The sequence below is a fragment of the Microtus pennsylvanicus genome, chromosome 16, assembly GCF_037038515.1.
Source record: "Microtus pennsylvanicus isolate mMicPen1 chromosome 16, mMicPen1.hap1, whole genome shotgun sequence".
NCBI classification, from domain to species: domain Eukaryota; kingdom Metazoa; phylum Chordata; class Mammalia; order Rodentia; family Cricetidae; genus Microtus; species Microtus pennsylvanicus.
This window is the reverse complement of record NC_134594.1, coordinates 26,089,682-26,112,067: the sequence shown is the minus strand read 5'-3', so window position 1 is coordinate 26,112,067 and position 22,386 is coordinate 26,089,682. Positions and strand designations below refer to the sequence as shown.

The 22,386-nt window shown below is 42.5% G+C and overlaps 1 protein-coding gene across 1 annotated transcript in view; it reads left to right on the top strand.

Moving 5' to 3' along the window:
• Frem2 (FRAS1 related extracellular matrix 2) overlaps positions 1-22,386 on the top strand; it is a 133,036-nt gene that overhangs the window by 56,044 nt on the left and 54,606 nt on the right. Inside the window, exons 4-6 of the mRNA XM_075950736.1 lie at positions 3,316-3,546; positions 11,632-11,757; positions 13,948-14,199. Of these exons, the coding sequence (XP_075806851.1) occupies positions 3,316-3,546; positions 11,632-11,757; positions 13,948-14,199 (609 nt within the window). The remainder of the gene's footprint in view (positions 1-3,315; positions 3,547-11,631; positions 11,758-13,947; positions 14,200-22,386) is intronic.

Genomic DNA, 22,386 nt, shown 5'->3' with positions numbered 1-22,386 from the left:
TCCTAGGTTAGAATAAATAATGAGAATCTAATTTTTCCCCAGGGTACAATTCATCTGAAACAGAACTGTAAAAATACATATGACAGCCAAGCAGTGGTGGCACACGCCTTTAATCCCAGCACTCGGGAGGCAGAGGCAGGTGGATCTCTGTGAGTTTGAGGTCAGCCTGGTCTACAAGAGCTAGTTCCAGACAGGTTCCAAAGCCTAGAGAAACCCTGCCTCAAAAACCTAACAAATGAATAAACAAACAAAAAAAACATATGACAGCTACTTTAATAAACAAGCAAAACTATTCAGGGAGCCCTGTGGCTCACCGAAGTTCCTCCCTGACCACTACAGGTTAAGATGTTACATGTTATATCCTAGTCATTTTCTTAAACCAAGAGCCAACAGCAAATGAATAAAACCCTTCTTCAACTCCGATTCAAGGCCACATTTCACTTCATATAATGATAAAACAGGGAAATGTGTGAAGCAGAAATACAGTTTGTGCAGAATACTGAGGGCATTGATGAGAAGTGGCATTGTGCCCACCACCACCACCCATCCCCCCCCCCTGGCGATGATACCACTTTGAGAACGACGCATTTAATAGAGTGGGTAAGTGCTGAGGAGGGAAATTATTAATCACAATAGGAAGCTAGAAAATAAAAAATAAAAGGGTTGTCTCTGAAATTATTACTTTGAAATTGCGCTGGCCTGTCACCCCTTGAACATTAGGTCCCTATCTACAGATGGCTCAGTAGATGTTCGTCCCGCTCTCCTCCTTAGGGGACCCAGTCTCTCTGCCAGGGCTCCCTTCTGCACACCCCCAACAGATGTGTACCGTCAGCGAGAGGTAGGTTTCACCTGTGCTTTGTGCCTGAAAACACAGTGAATAAATTGCACTGAAAACGGGGGAAAGCGGAGCCCCTTGGTCCTTATCAACAATGCTCCTGTCTATTTGCATTCTGCCCACGCTTTTGGCAAGTTTGTGTAATTTGAGTTCACAGATATCCTACGGGTAACACTGAGAAAGTTAACCATTGAGAGGTGTTTTAAAGACTTTCAAATCTATTTTTTTTTCCTCTCCTTTTTTAAAAAATTATTATTCTTCAGTGGAATGCTAATGCATTTTTCCTAAGTTATTTGTTTGGACCAACTATGGTTCCTATGACTATCCCAGCAATTCTACAAGGGCTCCCTAGCTCTGCTTGGCTCGCCTCACACAGATACTTAGCAGACTGGAGTGGAAGAATATTAGAAAGATCCTGTGTGCCCGCGTCTCCCTGTGTGTCCACGTTTCCCTGTGTGTCCACGTCTCCCTGTGTGTCCACGTCTCCCTGTGTGCCCACGTCTGCCATCATTGAAGATGACCCTGAAATTATGCCAGGAACTGGACTAGAGTTCAAGTGTAACACAAAGCAGATTTATAGAAGTCTCCAATGAGGATGCTGGTCCCATAAAATTTCCACTTTCACATATGGACTTACCTACATACACACTAGAATACATGGTAGCTGCAGATAGAGTATCACTTGAGTACAGTGTGTAAATCAAGATTTATACAGAATATATAAATGCATTTTCCCGAAGATGACTCTTTATCTTGTAACCCCTTGTCAAATCATGTTTGCATGCCTGTGACGAAATTCCTGGCCAAAGCTACTTAAGGGAAGGAAGGATTACCCAACAGTCCAACAGTGGCTGTGAGTGGACGGAGGCAGGAGTGACCCCAACTGTGCCAGCAGAAGCAGGAGATGGGGCTGTTCACATCTTGGTTGACCAGAAAACAGAAAGAGTTAGACCAAGCCCAGGAACAAATACAACCTTCAAAGACTTGACCCTAGGGACCTGCTTCTGCCAGCCAGGCCATACATACAACCCTTAAGATAATGCCAACAGATGTGGCCCGCACATTCAGGGCATCAGCTGAGCAGGACCCCTCATGTTTAAGCCGTAACAAGCTTCTTAAAACTAATTCTGAAGGTCGACGTATAAGTTAACGGGCTTTGCTACGGCATTTTCATACACACACGCCAGGCTTTGGTCTTGCTCATCTCCTGCTACTGTCCTCTTCCGACCCCCCTTTCTGCTTTCATGTGGCGTGAACTCCCTCACCCTCCCTCTTCCACTCCCCTTAAGATCTCTTTCCTGCTCTCTTAGTCTCCTTGATTCTTTCACTGCTTACACGCACGCACGCACACACACACACACACACACACACACACACCTACATTTCTCGTTAAAGAAAACCCATGTGCTTGCCTTTCTGCTCCTTCTGCATCTTCTGGAAAGAGTTCATTACTGCTGAAAGGGACCCCAGCCAAGCAGGCAGCAGTCGACCAGCAGGTGCTGTGAACTCAGCCAGACACAGAGAGCTGGCACTCCTGTTTGGGGCCCTTTATCCTTTGACATTAAATACGCTATGCTGTCTGCTACCGAAGTGGATGCATATGTGAAACACTACCTGTCTGGTGTTTTTCCGAAGACTAGAAGATGAAGGCTTTTCACAAAACCTTTATTTCCATCTTCATGTTAAGATTTGCAGTCTGTGGTGTATTCAGATACATCCAAAGTCATTTTCTTTTTATTTATTTATTAGATTTATTTATTTATTTATTATGTATACAACATTCTGCTTCCATGTATGCCTGGATGCCAGAGAGAGCGCCAGATCTCATTACAGATGTTTGTGAGCCACCATGTGGTTGCTGGGAATTGAACTCAGGATCTCTGGAAGAGCAGCCAGTGCTCTTAACCACTGAGCCATCTCTCCAGCCCTCTTTTTTCTTTTTTTGATGCTTGGTGTTTCAAGACAGGGTTTCTCTGTGTATCCTTGGCTGTCCTGGAACTAGCTCTGTAGACCAGTGCCTGGATGCCAGAGAGAGCGCCAGATCTCATTACAGATGTTTGTGAGCCACCATGTGGTTGCTGGGAATTGAACTCAAGATCTCTGGAAGAGCAGCCAGTGCTCTTAACCACTGAGCCATCTCTCCAGCCCTCTTTTTTCTTTTTTTGATGCTTGGTGTTTCAAGACAGGGTTTCTCTGTGTATCCTTGGCTGTCCTGGAACTAGCTCTGTAGACCAGGCTGGCCTCGAACTCACAGAGATCCACCTGCCTTTGCCTCCCTAGTGCTGGGATTAAAGGCATGCGCCACCGTCACCACAGGGACAAAGAAATGTTGTATAAGCACTCTAAGGCAATTTGTTTCGTTTTAATCTCTGATAGAGATTCAGCAATTAAGGCCGAGCTGGGTGCCCAGCAATGAAACAAAGAAAAAGAGGGAATCGTTCCATTTACTCTAAACCGAATGATTTATATTGTCTCTGCAGGCATCAGCACAAGGGATGGGACTGCACGAAAAGACAGTGACTTCAAGGGCAAGGCCCAGAAACAAGTGCAGTTCAACCCGGGCCAGACCAGGGCCTCGTGGAGAGTGCGGATCTTGAGCGACGAGGAACATGAGCACTCGGAGACCTTCCAGGTGGTTCTCTCTGAGCCTGTGCTGGCGGTCCTGGAGTTCCCCACGGTGACTACTGTGGAAATCATCGACCCAGGCGATGGTGAGCATGATCATCTCTCCCTTACGTCATTGTTGATGGGCGTTTAGGACAAAGCACTTTCCCTGTAGAGGAGTTGAAAGTCACTATGTGGACTTTCTAGGCAAAGAATTTTCCAGATTCTTTAGAATTCTCAGGTATATTGATGGAAAGGGGGAAATGTAACCATAATGAAGGGAAGCTATATCTCAGGTACATTAACTGCAACCAATGCACCAATGCCAGGTCCTCTCCATGACTGTCATTCTAAGAACCAGTGTGGTTGGTTCCTCCCATTTTTGTGACCCCAGTTCATCAGCTTTGACGTCTTTCAGATCTTTTAGAATACCTTTTGAGCAAAGGGTTTGGGAGTCAGACCACTCTGGGATGAATTTGTTCCCTGTATTGCATTTTATTATTTCCACCTTTATGGGGCAGTACCCACCCCTTTGCTCCTGGCCGCCCCCCTTTCTGTGATGAGCCATAACGCTGAATTTCTCTTCGGCTACTTTCCTTGTCAACGTGTGCACTTGGCTGACATTGTGAAAATGAACATTAATGTTCTTGCAAGTTGACCTTCTCCTGCCCCTTGCATACAATCCTGGTTTGTCTCCATGTGTATTTGAGTTGGGGCGGAGGAGGGGGGTACGGAGTGAATGGCTTTTTGAGGCCTGGCATTTACACAGACCTCATCGAGACTTCTGAAGTTGAAATGCTGTCAGAAGCCAGACGTAGCTTTCTTTCTAACTGCCAACCTGCATTATTTTGTCAGTCAGAAAATTCCTAAATGCTCTACAAAGATGCAATCTGCTGAGTTCATAAAATGGGGACTCATACAAATCCCTGTGTTAAAAGACTCAGCATGATTAAAGAACTGGGGGCTTCCTGCATCCTGAGCTTACCAAATTCCTCTGCCTTCAGTCAAATATGAAGTTCCCCTATGTTTGTAATTTTCATTAAAGAATATTTAACATTAATTGCATAAATTATCTGTGAATGAATAATTAAACTTTCTTTTAGTCTGCCGCTTTGGGGATATACTTCGATAGTAACGCTTTTCTCTTTTAAACAATCCCATGACAACGTTAATACATTTAAGCTGCTCTGTTAGTTTAAGCTGGAAGCTAGCTTTTGGGATTTTATTTGCTATTTAGTAAAATTGCTTTCGTTTACGTTAAGGGATAAGACTTAAAACTTATTTCTGCATTCCTTAGCATAAGGGAAGATATTTCTCTCCACCAGTGACATGTCTGAGCGATGGGATTTTAAAACAAGGGAAACACGCACACGTGAAAGCATGTATGTACATACATACACCCTGGACCTCACATAGTTATAACTGTGCTAATATATTCTCTATACTCATTTATAGTTTTTAATTGAATAGTTGTGATTTAGGGAAGGATTTTAAACTATTTTGTATTTCACTCCATACATTAGCATCTATATTCATCTGCAAACACACACCCTTTGTTGCTTATTTATTTAATGGGAAGCCATGCTCAGGGCTAGCATGGATACTGTCTAACTCCTCCCTTGCCTGCCCATATCTGCGGCCCTCTGCACCACTGGAATAGGTACCGACCTTCCACCTCCACCTCAAGACGAGGTCCAGTCCTCATGTGCCTATGGCATCCACGCTGCAACAGTCTTGAGTGGTAGTTACCAGGGAGGGTGCTCCAGAACTCCCCTGAAAATTTGGGGATGGTCATGAACACAAAAAGAGTAAATCTCCAAGTTACCCTGCCCCTTGGGAAGGGACTATCCAGAGGCAGTTTAGTCACCCAAAGGATTTTTGTGTCTGGAGTAGACAGATTTTGCTGTGTGGAAATGTAGGACGGAAAAGAAAATTCAGTGTTATTCAGTTACTGAGTAAGTATTTGCTGTGGGGGAGGGTGGGGAATGGTTAGAACATTCTTCTGGGAAAACAGATAGTGGCTGCCTCCTAGACTAATAGATTCACATGCTTATCGAACGTATCGATAAATTACATCAGCCAATTCCTAACTTCTTACTGGTTTCGCTATCTGTATAAAACCTGGAAGGTATTAGCATCAGAGAACAAACCCAAGTGTTGTAAACAACACAAAAACAAACCAGAAAACAAGAGCGCTTTAGTCCTTGTATTGTGCGCCTGTGTGGTCAAAGGTTTACTGAGCATCAGCTGTGGATGCCAGGAATTCTGCTAAGTGCTGGAGCCGAGGTGGGACAATGCAGATGTGCAGTGAGTGCTACGATCTTGTGACCACACTCCGTCAGCTAATAGTATAGAGAGCTGCATGCTACAATACATAATATGACCCATGGAAGGAGCAGTTAACCCATTCTAATTCTTTTAGAGATTTATTTACTTATTTTATATGTCTGAGTTTCGCCTGGATGCATGTATGTGCCTTATGTCCCTGAAGTACCCTGGAAGCCAGAAAGAGGGCAACAGATGTGGTGGAATTGGGTTAAAGATGGTTGTCAGTCACCATGTGGGTGCGGAGAACTGAACCCAGGTTCTCTGTAAGAGCAGCCGGTGTTTTGAATAGCGCTGAGCTATTGCTCCTGCTTTAACCCAGTTTTGAGAGGTTTCCAGGACAACAATTCTTAGCTTTCTGTCTATTAAATCTTGTATCTCAAATAATACCAGTGTTTCTTACTCTTAGAAACATATGGACGCTACCTGGTAGTAAACCCTTTTGTTTCTGTTAAAGGAAAATACATAAGAACTAAAGTTTTTTTTTTAAAAGGCCCTATTTGTCTTTTCACTTCTTAATATCTCTACTCAGAATAAAATGAACCTTTATGTATATTTATTGGGAAACCACAACCTCAAATAGTCAAATAGAAATACATAGAAAAAAATATAGAAAGCTCATTTTTATGTAATGATTTGACTTATTACACCTGAAATCTTTTACCAATCATGCCATTTTAATATTTCCCTCATTATATATAATCATAAGTAAGTAGGTCAGCTATTCCAATTCTATAAATGTTTTTGGTGGAATCAAATTAAATTGCTGCTTAATATTATACACACACACACACACATATATATAAAAGCCTGGCTGGAGAGATGGTTCAGCAGTTAATAGTGCCTTCCTGCTCTTTTGGAGGACCTGGGTTCAATTCCCAGCACCCACGTGATGGCTCACAACCACCTGTAACTCCAGCTCCAGGGGATCGGATGCCCACTTCCGGCCCCCATGGGCTCCTGCATGCATGTGGTACCCTCTGATGTGGGTCAGGCTCACTGATTTCATCTGCTTCTTTCCTAAACTCCAGTTAAAAATGGGTCTGTATTGACTTGGTTCATTTTAGAAGGATAAATAAATAACAAAGGGTTAAAGAAATGTCCAAGTTCAGACATCAATGGCAGCATTCAGACGCTTCTGCACTGAGCACGCTTGCTGGCCATGGCCTGAGGATGTGGCGGAAGGCCTTCTGAGTTGTCTTCAAACCTCCCAGATTCCTGCAAGGCGGGGAACACTCATTGCTTTCATCCACGCCCCAAGTTCTCTCTTCCTCTTCGCCTATAGTGATGGGGTTTTAGAAGATCTTTTGTTCTGTCGTGTTTTTAGGATTTTCTTCATCTGTGCAGTGTAACGGAGAGAAAGGACAGGATGAACATTCTCTCTCCGCTGTAGCTCCAACTTCGTTTCTAAGAATTGAAGTCGCTTTTGTTTTTGTTTTGTTCCCAGTTGCAGCATCGTCCAAACTTAAAAGTAAAATCCAGAGTTCCAAAACAGTACTCATTCTGGTGTTGTCATGCTGGTGGATAAAGGATGCAGCCAGTCTATCCAGGTTTATCCCTCAAAATGAAGAATATCCACATCCACCCGCAAGTGTTTACTGCCAGAGAGAAATTTCAGTACGCTCCTGAGAGTGGGAAAGAGGAGAGGTGTGAGGGGCCCAAGGGACCTTAGACTTCCTGCTTTTTTGCCTCTACAAATCTGAAACTAGCAAGAAGCAAAGAGTATTCATTTTTCAGTCATTATAATCCTCCCACATGGAGGTGGCCGTGGCTGGTGTTGCGAGCATGACCCTGCCATTGCCTTTTCTCCTACTGGCTTCCGTTTGCTTCTTGAGAATCTACCAATCCCATAACTTATCCCTCAGTTCTTCCTTCATAGGCACTGTGACAGTTCCCGCCTGTTGTGTTTGTGGGGTGTAACATGGGTACTTCTATGATATATGTCTTTGTGTGCGCTCTGTCTGTGCTAGTGGATGCTAGTCACGCTACCTCCCTTCAGAATACTGTATGTATGCAGTTATATACATAGACTAATACAGACTGTGTGGGAAGTTCTCAGCTCTTTTAAGGAGTCATTTAGGTGCTTGCCTTCAGCTTCCTTTTAACCTGCCTCCCCTCTCCTTGCCCTTTCTCCACCTCAGCCACGCTGAATACCTCTTGACATCGGTTAGCTTTTCCTTTCCTCGTGTTCCAGCCTTGTCTTTCTCACCCTGCATAGCAGCTTCCTTTGGGGAGAGCCCTGGGCAACCATGGAACAAGGGCTCTGAGATGGCTTGTGGGAGTTCAAATGCAGTGCCAGTGCCTCCCCACCTGTGCGCGTGTGCATGTGTGTGTGTGTGCGTGCATGCGTGCGTGTGTGTGTGTGTGCGTGCATGCGTGCGTGTGTGTGTGTGTCTGTGTGTGTGTGTGTGTCTGTGTGTGTGCGTGCGTGTGTGTGTTGGCTCCTTAGAGCTAAAATGCAGATCACCGAAGTTCTTACCACAAAGGTGATTACAAAAATAAAGCCAGTCGATACATGTGGCATGTTGAGAATGGGACTTGGCAAGCACTGAGGCTCTGTCGGTGTTAGCTAACTGAATTTAAGGCTAGTTCAGCAATGGTACTCTTTAGCGTTTGTGCTTCCTCGAGGCAGCCTGTGTGTACCCTTCTGCTGTAGACGTGAAGCAAGGCCGGAAGATCATGTTAACCTGAACAGCAACCGGAGAAATCGTTCCATTGTCTTTCTGATCCTTTCACGGTTTCTTCCACGGTTACATATTTATGTGGAAAGTTGGGTTTCCACATAACAGAAGATCTGAACTTGATACGGGCATATTTACCCTCTGTCAGATCAACTGTGGAGTCAATTCCAGGTCTGAGGCCGTCGTCCAGGCACACGGCTTTCTTCTCTATTCACGGTTCAAGCCCATAAGCACAGGGGAGAAGTCCTGACTTGTGTAATCCAATGTGCATGGGTCACAGGGTACAGAAGGAACCAGAGCTTAAGTCCTCGAGATTTAAATCCTTTGGGGGCTGCTTAATTAAAACCCCACACATGCGCCTTCCTTCAGAACATACGTGAAAACAAAACCGGCCAGGACAAATCTGCAGTGTGGAATGAATGCTGTCTGATTAACCCTGGTTTCATGAGCCCTGGCCTTTGTAACAAAATATCATAGATTGGGTTACTTTAATATGACAGATAATAATATTCATCTGTTCTTCACAGTCGTGGGGGATTAAGAATCTGAGCTCAAGGGGCAGGGCTAGGCGTAACGGGCTCGCTTCGTGTGTTCGCGACCCTGACTCTCTCTCCAGCGATGCTAATACAGAACCAGCAGATAAAGCTTGGGCTAGTTTACTCAGGTCCTGATGAGGATTGTCCAGGCTCACAGACACTGGTCTCCCGGGTGTGTCCTCAGCGTGCCCCCCAGAATTCCTTGTCTGTTGATGGAGAGAGAACCTCTCCTGCTGCTTTTATAAGAAGACTTATTCCTTGAGGGGCCTCCACACCTAATGACCTTGCCGATATCCACACCCCTCTCATAGTCCATCTCCTCCACTACCACATTCAACGTCTGAATATAGAGGTACGCAAACATTAGCACGTAGCAAGCGTTGGGTAACGTTTTATAGAAAGGCCACAGTCAGTGTGGCCTGAAGACATAAAGTCTGTACCGCCCCCCCCCCCCGAGAATTCCCATGAGTTCATAAAAAGGGGTCCCTGAGATTTACTGGATAGTTTAATATTGCTTAGCACTTTACAGGGTTTTGCACTAAAATCAGGACAATGTTTATGCGAAAATTTTGTATTTTGCAAAAATCTTACTTGATAATAATAGCTGTAATTCTTATTTATTTTTATTTTATTGGCTTTTTGCCTGTAGGAGGGTGTTGGATGCTGGAGTTCCAGACAGTTGTGAGCTGCCATGTGGGTGCTGGGAATCAAACCCAGGTCTTTTGGAAGAGCAGTCAAAGCTCTTAACCCCTGAGCCATCTCTCCAGCCCCTATCGCTGTAATCCTTACCACTATGAAAACTTGCCTTAAAAGTAAACCAACGAGGATGTTTCTCGAGTTGCCGCTTGGATCGCCTCTAGGGCAGGGTGGGCGAGGGCAATGCATCCTCATCCCAACCACACCCACAAGTGCCAACTCTTGTTATCTCCTGGTCCTCGGTGTCTGTGATCTCCTTCCTGCCTGGAGGGTTGCTAAGTCTTAAAACCAAGGGCTTCATGCCAGCTCCTCCTACTTCATGTTTATCATGCAGCGGCTGAAATACGTCATGGCCCACGCCTCCTAGTGCGTTCACCTGGAGATATGGAATGGCGATTTGCTCGTCTCTGCCTCCCAAGTACTGAGATTAAAGGCGTGCACCACCACCGCCTGGCATTAAATCAATGTTTTTAAGTGAATAATTAGCTCTGCAATGGGGTCATTCTAAAAGTGAATGTATTAATGAGAGTCTCGGAAGAAGACCGATGATACTGGGAAGATTAGTCATTTCAAAAGCATTTCATGTTACAATTGTCTTCCAAGGTTGGGGCAGGATCTAAAGCTCAGGCATATAAAGTGCCCCCAGGCAGTGAGGGCCAGTGCCAGCGTCACCTCTAGGTCTGGAGAGGGTGGCACACATGCCTCTGGATATCTGAGAGTTGCTGGAAAACTGAACTCCAGAACTCATTGGCTCTTAATTTTTTTAAAAAAATTTTACTTATGTGTATCTATCTATATCTTTGCATATGTGCATGCATGTGGCGCTCACGGAGGCAAGGTGTCAGATCCCCTGAACTAGAGTTACAGGATGGTGTGAACCACCATATGTAAGTGTTAGGAACTGAGCTCTGGTCTCTCTGCAAGAGTAGCACGCTCTTAGCCATAGAACCATTTCTGGTTCTTGCCAAACAACCCCTAGCCCCTTCCTGTGAGCTCTTCCCCTTTGGCTGACCCACCAGCATCCTCAGCATGAAGGAAACGTCTTCAAAGGAGCTCATCTTTCACGCCCTCAGCCACAAGGCAGGGAGAACTGAACATCTTAACTGTGTGGATTATTCTAGAGTCTTTCATGGCCCCAGAAGAATAGTGCTTACTGTTTCAGAGACGATCAGGAAGTATGTTCAGTGTGGATGTTAAGGCTATCAGGGAAATGGCTTCCAGAGGAATATCACAATCTGTTTGGGGTTTATAATGTCAAACTATTGAACTAAATCATCACGAAAATTTTACACAATAGATCTATTTTTAACAACTTAATTACGCTACTTGTATTACTTAATGTACCTTTCATCTATGTTAAAATGAATCATTGAGACTTATAATGTTATATAAACATAGTTTTTATGTCACAAGTAATTGCTATCCCGCTAGGGAAGAAAAAGCATTACAGAGGTAATAAGGAACTCGAGAACTCAAAAGGAACTGTTGTCTGAATACAGGTGAACAAGTATATTGTTACGTTTTTAATCACGATCCACCCAAAAAGAAGCCCTTTGGATAAGAATAATGATAGAGTAGACAGATGTCACAGGATCTGAGTTCCAGTCCTGCCTAACGCGTATGCTTGGGAGCCTGGTTCACCGTATGAACCTGGGGTCTGCAAAGGAGGCATTTCCACCTCTTGGGTTACACCAGGGAAAATGTCATGCTGTGAAAGGAGGAAAGAAGGGGATTGAGAAGAACCGTGCAGTGGTATTTTTCGAGAAAATAGAGATGGCTGGAGAGAGAAGCTATGCTGAGCTTCGTGTAGGTGGTCTTTTCCCTCTCCCGCCCTTCCTCTGGCACTGTTCTTCTTAAAAAAGCAACTAGCAGAGAAATTTTAAGTTTCTGAGATAGGGAAATTCTGACCTAAAAAAAAATTGTTATAGTGACTGTAACTGTGTGTTCTCTCTAGAATCAACCGTGTTCATTCCCCAGCCAGAATACTCCGTGGAAGAGGATGTGGGCGAGCTGTTCATTCCCATCAGGAGGAGCGGCGATGTCAGCCAGGAGCTGATGGTGATCTGCTACACACAGCAAGGTGAGGCGATTGCCGAGCAAAGTGAAGCAGCCCGCAGTGTGCCCATCAGCCTTTTTGCCTGCTGGAGACCCAGGGGGTGGACTTTTTGCGAGGTTTTTCATAGACACTGAAGAACTGGACATTAAGTCGTGAGCTTTGGTGTTGTATTTCTAGGGGCTTTTTTGTGTCCGTCTGGCAGGAGGCTGTTGCTTCTTCCCTCAGGTTTTGGTCTCTTAGTCCAATTTAAGATGGCAGGGAACGATGCCTGTTCAAACCTTCCAAGTCAAAGAGGGTTATTTAGAGGTGGGGTCTGGTCTAGGATCAGGGTCCATAAGATAATAAACAGAAAAAAAAAGATGTATGATTGAATCAAAAACCAAAACTGTTACTTTTATGACTTTTTTACGTGATTGTAGAACTTTATTAAACTGAAGACCGTTTAGGCAATGAGTTATAGACAAATCAATGAAAATAGATCAATGAATTATAGACAAATCACTTTCAATTGGAAATGGATCCAAACTTATAACTTCTTAGAGTATATAAGAAAATATATATTAATGGTTAAGGAACCATGTAACGGATATATGCAAATTTCCCTTTGAAATCAATAGATTTCCCTAAGCATATGGTTTTTTGACATAATTAGTGCTAAAATGACCAAGATAACTAATCCAATGTGTTTGGTGAATTCTGGAGAGACTCGTGGAGTTAGAGCAGTGATAGAAAGCCATATCTATCTTCTTGAAGTGCTCCAAGGCTTCCATAAGCATTAAACTCAGTTTTAGAAATGTTCTCAACTTTAAAGAATCGTAAATAAGTATTTAAAAATTTAAAACTAGTTAATAATTATTGCAAACAACTTTCAAAGTACTATTTGCTTTTATGCAAGAGGGAGGAGCTTGATCCTGCCTTGACTCGAAATGCCATACTTTGTTGACTCCTATGGGAGGCCTTACTTCTTTTTTTTTTTGTTTTTTTTTATTGATAAAAGAAGAATAAAGAAAAAAAAACAAATTTCCACCTCCTCCCAGCCTCCCCTTTCCCTCCCCCTCCTCCCACTCTTCTCCCCCTCCTCCCACTCTTCTCCCCCTCCTCCCACCCCTCTCCCCTTCCCCCCACTCCTCTCCCCCTCTCTCTCCAGTCCAAAGAGCAGTCAGGGTTCCCTGCCCTGTGGTAAGTCCTAGGTCCTCCCCCCTCCGTCCATATCTAGGAAGGTGAACATCCAAACTGGCTAGGCTCCCACCAAGTCAGCAGATTGCGTAGGATCAAAACTGCGTGCCCTTGTCCTTGGCGTCTCATCAGCCTTCATTGTTCGTCATGTTCAGAGAGTCCAGTTTTATCCCATGCTTTTTTGGTAATAGTCCAGCTGGCCTTGGTGAGCTCCCAGTAGATCATCTCCACTGCCTCAGTGGGTGGGTGCACCCCTCGTGGTCCCGACTTCTTTGCTCATGTTCTCCCTCCTTCTGCTCCTCATTGGGACCTTGGGAGCTCAGTCCATTGCTCCAGTGTGGGTCTCTGTCTCTATCTCCATCCATCGCCAGATGAAAGTTCTAGGATGATATGCAAGATATTCGTCAGTATTGCGCTAGGATAGGGTCATTTCAGGTTCCCTATCCTCAGCTGCCCAAGGAACTAACTGGGGACCTCAGCTTGGGCACCTGGGAGCCCCTCTAGGGTCAGGCCTTACTTCTTATGAATGGAGATGGAGGAGTGGTAGGGAAGAGGATAGAAGGGAGGTGTGAGGGGGAAATGGGAGGATAGGAGGGAGGGGAAACCGTGTTTGGCACGAAAAAAATAAAAAGACTCAGTCTTGGGACCGAGGTGGCAGAACCAGTGTGTTGACTTCTGAACAGCTCACTTCCCTAAAGCCTAAAACCCAGTAGATGCATGGAAAGACTAGACAAACACAGAAAGCACGTGGCCTTGGCCTCTATGGGGAACGTTTGAATAGTGGGAGGGATTATCTTCCCTGTTACGTTGATTTGAAAGCCTGTAGAAAGGAAGGCAGGAGAAAACACTGGCGGGCCAATATTAAGTGTGAGTGCGGACATTCTGCAGGAGACCCGTGATGCTAGAACACTGTAGTTGCCCGTGCAGTTCTGGGGTGTTGCAGTATACAGTCGCATCCGATAAGTACTGAATCTGAAAACAACACGTTTGGAAACAGTGGTTCAGCCCTGACGTCTCTTGGTTCTCTCGGGGCCCTAGGGACCGCGACCAGCACCGTGCGGACCTCAGTGCTGTCTTACTCGGACTACATCTCCCGGCCCGAGGACCATAGCAGCATAGTCCGCTTTGACAAAGGCGAACGTGAGAAAACGTGCCGTGTGGTCGTAATCGATGACTCCTTGTACGAGGAGGAGGAGACCTTCCAGGTCCTTCTGAGCATGCCCATGGGCGGGAGGATCGGTGACAAGTTTCCGGGAGCCAAGGTGACCATCCTCGCAGACAAGGATGACGGTGAGTTTTGATTTATCCTCCCTGCAGCGGCAACACCAGACACAGCTTTCTAAACAGAAAAACTAGAAAGCGTATAGAATCACGGGGTGCACGTTGTTTCTCTGCTGGATTGTATAGTGACTTAGGTTCATCAAATACGGGCTACGTCAATCATTCCTCATTCCTGATGTATTGTTCCCATGCCCAGTTTCCTCTCTACGTCCTCTTACAGTTCAACTCACCAGTGAGTCATTACAATCAGCTTCCATGGTAAAGAATCAGCATCCTTTTAAAAAGCATCGTGGGTTGCCTTCTCTTTTCTGACTTTAATCCAAGTGTTTGAATCTGTTTTTCAAAGAAACCTATAAGAAGGGCTATCAGATGAATCACTGGGCAGGAAACAGCTATGTGGGAAGTTAAGTCTCAAGACAAGAGGAGTTGATAGACTAGAACACCCTTCCCTGGGGAAACGTAATTCCGTGAAGCAACACCAACTGAGAAAAGGTTTGCACGTTCTTGTGAGGAGAGGAAGGGAGGGAAGGAGGAAGGGAGGGAGGGAGGGAGGGAGGGAGAGAGAGAGAAAGAGAGAGAGAGGAAGGAAGACTGCAAATGATCTTGTGATGCAGGCAAAGGGTGAAGCAGACAGCAGTACCCTCTCCTCCCATGGACTGGTTCCCGCCTCCCTCCCTTTTCCCCATGGCAGATCAAAGAGGATGGATGGTCCTTGCTGTCAGAGCAAAGCTGCAGGAGAGTCAAAAACCAAAAGAATCTTAAAACTCAGGAGACTGAAAACAATCTGCCAAGAAAGGTCTTGGCTAGCTAAGGTGAAGGAGAAAGCGTGAGACAAAGCTGTCAGATCATCTCCTTCACATGCAGGCACATGCGCGGGAGCACACACACACACACACACACACACACACACACACACAAAATAAAAAACCTTTGTTTTGCCTCTAAAAGTCCTCTGAATTACAGAATGAGGCCTTTTTGTGGTTGGAAAAGTTTAAAAACACTGATCGTAAATTCAGGAATGACTTCTGACAAAAGGCATAGAAAAAAAAAGCTCTCCTGAGTTTAAATAACATCCTTCATTTTAAAAATTGCTCCTCTAATGCTTCACTTCATAAAAGGTCCTGGATTTGTATTTTTTAAATTTTTAGTTATGCAGATGAGGGTGCTCTTGAGTGCAGGTCCCCAAGGAAACCAGAAGTGGTGGTAAGGGTTCCCTGGAGTCATAGTTACAGATGGATATGAGTGGACCTGAGCAGCCCTGGTAGGTGCCGGGAACTGAACTTGGATTCTCTGCAAAAGCAAAATGCGTCTTAACAGCTGAGCCATCTACTCTGCCGTGTTCTGTATTTAAACCAAGTATAGGAATTTTATTTCAAAGTGAATCATTCTTAGAGAGCCAGTATTTTAAATGTCCAAAATTAACCTTAGATTGTCCCTCTGTGACATTATAAAACTTCTTACATCTTAAATTAGCCTGTAATTCTTGTCTGTGTTAGCCACGTGGCTTGGTACCTTTTATCAGTGAGTCATTCTCATCTTGTGTCCTCTGTGTCTGGGTGACGACTGACTGCAGACTGAGCCTTTCCTCTTCCCAGAATTCTCCTGTTCTGGTTGCCCCGCCTACACTTCCTGCCTGGCTATTGGCCAATCAGCATGTTATTTAACCAGTACAAGTGACAAATCTTTACAGAGTACAAGACCATTGTCCCACAAAAGGCTAATTATGGTTTGACTTCACAGCTAAATCAAAGGGAGTAATGGATTATGAAGCCCTGAGGAACCCAGTTGTCCCAGCCACAGTGTTTTAAGAAAGCTCCTGGTGAAGAGCCACAGCCAATAATGGCTGTTGAGAGGGAGAATCAGTATTCTCCAGGGAGAAACCCTCTGACTGTTTATTCGGTCCCAAGCAGTTAGTCATAAACACATCTACATTCTAGTAGCACTAAATGGACCCAGCAGGCTATATTTGTATAGGCATATGTCTATATTTATTATACAACTATAAATAACAATAATAATAAAGATAAGGTGATGGATGTGAGAGATAGTTGGGGGAAATATAGGAATCAGTGGAAGGGAGAAAGAGGGATCAAAAATGATTTAAATACAATACTCTGGTATGAAATCCCCCAAAATAGAAATTTAAATAAAAAAAAGGTTTTCCACCAAGCTCCACAGCCAGTGTCCTGGGCTCTGCGTCCATGCTGCTCCTGTCTAGCCAGTGGGTCTTGGCCTTCCAAGCAAGCCCCCTCTTTGCTCTCCAGCCTACTTTCCTCACATGAAGCATGATACGGCTCGGCTGTCTCTGCTCATAGCGTTTTGTGGAAATTAGGTAACATGATCTCTAGGGAAGTCTATTAAAAACTGACTCAATAGAAGATGGTGAGCCTCGTGGGCAGTGAGTCCGGGAAGATGGACTCAATGCACCTGAAGATACCTCAAATAAAAACAGATGGTCTGAATTATTGCATAGGGAGAGCGGGGAAGTTTTTGAAAAATATTGTGAAAATACCAGAGTGGGGTTTAAAGGTTACTGATTAGAAGACAATGGAAATTAACCGAAATCAGAACCAAGATAGACATTGGAAGTAGAGGGAAAGGAGGTGAAGATAAACATAAGAATGAACACCAACCCCAGAATGACTCGGTCTCTGTGTAAGAAGGGGGGAGAGGAATTTTTAAAAGTTTGTGGCCCAAAAGTTTATGGGTGGTTCAATGTATGGGCTTATGATAAGAATTCAGGAGAACCAATGTAGGAAAAGAGATTTCTTTTTTATTTTATTTTTATTATGTGTAAGGGTGTTTTGCCTGTGGGTATGTCTGTGTACCATGTATGTGCCTGTTGTTAGTCTGGTTCTTCCACGTAACCTTATCCTGTTCGGCTATTGGCCAGTCAACCACTTTATTAAACCAATCACAGTGGCATATATTCACACAGTGTAAAGGAATATTTCACACTTAAATTTATTTAGAACTTTATAAGTCAAAAGATTGTAAGTTTAAAAAAAAAACACACACACCAACGTAACCCAGACCCAAAGACTATACAACTCAAAATCACACAACAGAATAACCCAGACCCAAGGACTGTAAACTCAACAGGCTTTTTTTTACAGGAGTGCCCCCACACAGAGCTGAAATCCATGGATCATCTCATTGGGTTTTACACTTTCACTGTTGAATGTATTTTTATGAACTTATTGACCACCAAAAATGAAAATCCCATGCCCGGCTTAGAGGTAGAAAAAGAATTAACTTATATCCTCTTTCATCATTTATGTCCATTCATGGCCTGCATCCAGTCCTTCCTCATCCCATAATACTTATTTTCTTTTCCTTTTCCTTTCTTTTTATTTATTATTTGTGACTTTCACATCATGCGTCTCCATCCCATTCATTTCCCTGTCCCTTTGTATCTGCCCTCTGCCTTGCAAACTCTCCCCTTGCAAAAAGAAAAAAAAATTAAGAGAAAAACAGAAAAAGGAAAAATCTCACCATTGAAGCTGTAGTGTTACACAGTGAACCACGCAGTAAACCCTGTTATCCATGTATCTTTACTTAGACATGTTCACTGCAGAGAGTCATTGGTCTGGTTCTAGGCCTCCGGTTTGTACTACACTGTCAATGCTGGGACCTCCCTGGAACTCCTCTTGGTTATTCTGCTGCTGTCCTATGGCATGGAGATCCTGAAGGACCGGTCACTTCATGTGCTATCATAGATGGGTAGATGTTGGGGTGGGCCAACTCACAGCCCATGGTCCTGGGCATAGGTAGTTGCAGGGTTGGTCAGCCAGTCAGCTCTCCACTGTCCTAAGCACCAGGGTGAGCTCTCCAGCACTGGCCTGGGTGGTTTGAGGAGCAAGGGGAGGGGTCAGTTCTCCTGCTTTCATGCCCTCAGGGTCATTCTCCCACTCCTACACCTTCAGGGCCACCTGCCATAGGATTCAAAGGGAGCGATCTCTCCCCCAACCACACCACCATATGTCAGCTGAGGAGCAGGGCCAGATCTCCCATGTTTAGGTTCACCCACAGAACTTTGCCTTTCTTGTTCTCTTTTCTGTATATACTGTATCCACATATACATCTGCTTACATATATACATATATTCTATATGTACTGTATCCACATATACATCTGCTTACATATATACATATATTCTATATGTACTGTATCCACACATACATCTGTTTACATATATTCTATATGTACTGTATCCACACATACATCTGTTTACATATATTCTATATGTACTGTATCCACACATACATCTGTTTACATATATACACATATTCTATATGTACTGGATCCACATATACATCTGTTTACATATATACATATATTCTATATGTACTGTATCCACACACACATCTGTTTACATACATACATATATTCTATATGTGCTGTAGCCACATATGCATCTGTTTACATACATATATACATATATTCTATATGTGCTGTGTCCACACATACATCTGTTTACATATATACATATATCCTATATGTGCTGTGTCCACACATACATCTGTTTACATGTATACATATATTCTATATGTACTGTATCCACATATACATCTGTTTACATATATACATATATTCTATATGTGCTGTATCCACATATACATCTGTTTACATATATACATATATTCTATATGTGCTGTATCCACACATACATCTGTTTACATATATACATATATTCTATATGTGCTGTAGCCACATATGCATCTGTTTACATATATACATATATTCTATATGTGCTGTATCCACACGTACATCTGTTTACATATATACATATATTCTGTATGTGCTGTATCCACACATACATCTGTTTACATATATACATATATTCTGTATGTGCTGTATCCACACATACATCTGTTTACATATATACATATATTCTATATGTGCTGTAGCCACATATGCATCTGTTTACATATATACATATATTCTATATGTGCTGTATCCACACATACATCTGTTTACATATATACATATATTCTATATGTGCTGTAGCCACATATGCATCTGTTTACATATATACATATATTCTATATGTGCTGTATCCACACGTACATCTGTTTACATATATACATATATTCTGTATGTGCTGTATCCACACGTACATCTGTTTACATATATACATATATTCTGTATGTGCTGTATCCACACGTACATCTGTTTACATATATACATATATTCTATATGTGCTGTATCCACACATACATCTGTTTACATATATACATATATTCTATATGTGCTGTATCCACACATACATCTGTTTACATATATACATATATTCTGTATGTGCTGTATCCACATATACATCTGTTTACATATATATATATACATATATTCTATATGTGCTGTATCCACACATACATCTGTTTACATATATACATATATTCTATATGTGCTGTATCCACACGTACATCTGTTTACACATATACATATATTCTATATGTGCTGTATCCACACGTACATCTGTTTACATATATACATATATTCTATATGTGCTGTATCCACACGTACATCTGTTTACATATATACATATATTCTGTATGTGCTGTATCCACACATACATCTGTTTACATATATACATATATTCTGTATGTGCTGTATCCACACATACATCTGTTTACATATATACATATATTCTGTATGTGCTGTATCCACATATACATCTGTTTACATATATATATATACATATATTCTATATGTGCTGTATCCACACATACATCTGTTTACATATATACATATATTCTATATGTGCTGTATCCACACGTACATCTGTTTACACATATACATATATTCTATATGTGCTGTATCCACACGTACATCTGTTTACATATATACATATATTCTGTATGTGCTGTATCCACATATACATCTGTTTACATATATACATATATTCTATATGTGCTGTATCCACATATGCATCTGTTTACATATATACATATATTCTATATGTACTGTATCCACACATACATCTGTTTACATATATACATATATTCTATATGTGCTGTAGCCACACATACATCTGTTTACATATATACATATATTCTATATGTGCTGTATCCACACCTACATCTGTTTACATATATACATATATTCTATATGTGCTGTATCCACACCTACATCTGTTTACATATATACATATATTCTATATGTGCTGTATCCACACATACATCTGTTTACATATATACATATATTCTATATGTACTGTATCCACACATACATCTGTTTACATATATACATATATTCTATATGTGCTGTAGCCACACATACATCTGTTTACATATATACATATATTCTATATGTGCTGTAGCCACACATACATCTGTTTACATATATACATATATTCTATATGTGCTGTAGCCACACATGCATCTGTTTACATATATACATATATTCTATATGTGCTGTAGCCACACATGCATCTGTTTACATATATACATATATTCTATATGTGCTGTATCCACACATACATCTGTTTACATATATACATATATTCTATATGTGCTTTAGCCACATATACATCTGTTTACATATATACATATATTCTATATGTGCTGTAGCCACATATGCATCTGTTTACATACATATATATATTCTATATGTGCTGTATACACACATACATCTGTTTACATATATACATATATCCTATATGTGCTGTATACACACATACATCTGTTTACATATATACATATATTCTATATGTACTGTGTCCACACATACATCTGTTTACATACATATATACATTTATTCTATATGTGCTGTATCCACATGTACATCTGTTTACATACATACATATATTCTATATGTACTGTATCCATGCATACATCTGTTTACATATATGCATATATTCTATATGTGCTGTATCTACATACACATCTGTTTACATACATATATACACATATTCTATATGTGCTGTATCCACATACACATCTGTTTACATATATACATATATTCTATATGTACTGTATCCACATGTACATCTGTTTACATATATACATATATTTACTGTTGGCTAGATTCTTCATATAATGGAGAGAATGTATTTTTTTTCTCTATGAGATTATATAATCAAATTGATTTTGAATGTTGCTGCTTTTCAAAATAACTGGAACTGGTGCGTTTGTTGTGTCTTTTTGCAAATCAAGTTAAATTTTAACTACTTTCTGATGAAGACTCATGTTGTATCTTTGTTTAAATATGATTTCTGGATAGGCATTGCAGAATTACAGCATGTATTCATTTGTTCCAAACACATGAGTGGGGGAAGGGAGGGAAAAGCCCCCGGGGATGTGAGGGGGCAAGTCACCAAACAGGAGGAGGAAGAAGAGGAGGAGGAGGAAGAGGTGGAGGAGAAAAAAAATAGTGGAGGAAGGGGAAGGAGGAGACAGAAGAGGAGGGAAAAGTGGAGGTAGAAGAAAAGGAAGAGGAGGAGGTGGAAGAAGAAGAGGAAGAGGTGGAGGAGGGGAGAGGGATGAAGAAGGGTGGAGGGAGAGGGTCTAGGCCTCCCCAGGTTTAGCCACTGGAGGACCTGTGCTTCTGGGTCCCCAATTCCTAGCCCTCTCTCTTTAATTCTGTATCTCACTCAAGAAGTCAACAGGCCGTATGTAAAGGGAAAGCTCCCAAGAAGCAAGGGACACTTGCTGAACTGCAGGAATGGGGTCTGTATCAGTTGGGGCATCTTTGATGCAGCCCCCCAAAGACCTGGCTGCCTGGGAGGTCCCTGATCTTTCCCAGTCTGCAGGCACAGTTCACTACTCACTGCAGAAGCACTGAGATTTTTCCCCACTTTACACATGCAAGCTTGGCGAGCAGCCATTTGGATCCTTTCTGCGCATCGCCTGAGAACATTACACCACGATTACCAGAAAAGGAAAAGACTCCAGAGCGTTTTATGAGAAGGGCTAAATGTTTTGTATAATTTACATGGAACAGTGACCTTGCTGCCCACAAAGAAAGCAAGCCCAGGGGGACTGCGCTTGGACCCAGAACTGGTTTACCCAGAGTGAGCTCTGGGATCGTAGAACCTGTGTGTGCAGGCATGGGCTGGAGAGGTTCAGGCGGAACTGTTGCATAAAAGCTGTCTACAGTATTAAGTTAATTCCTGTCTTCATTTTTCAGGGTTTAAAGAGAAGGGTGTGACTCAGTAGTAGAGCAGTTGCCTAACATGTGAAAGGCCTTGGATTT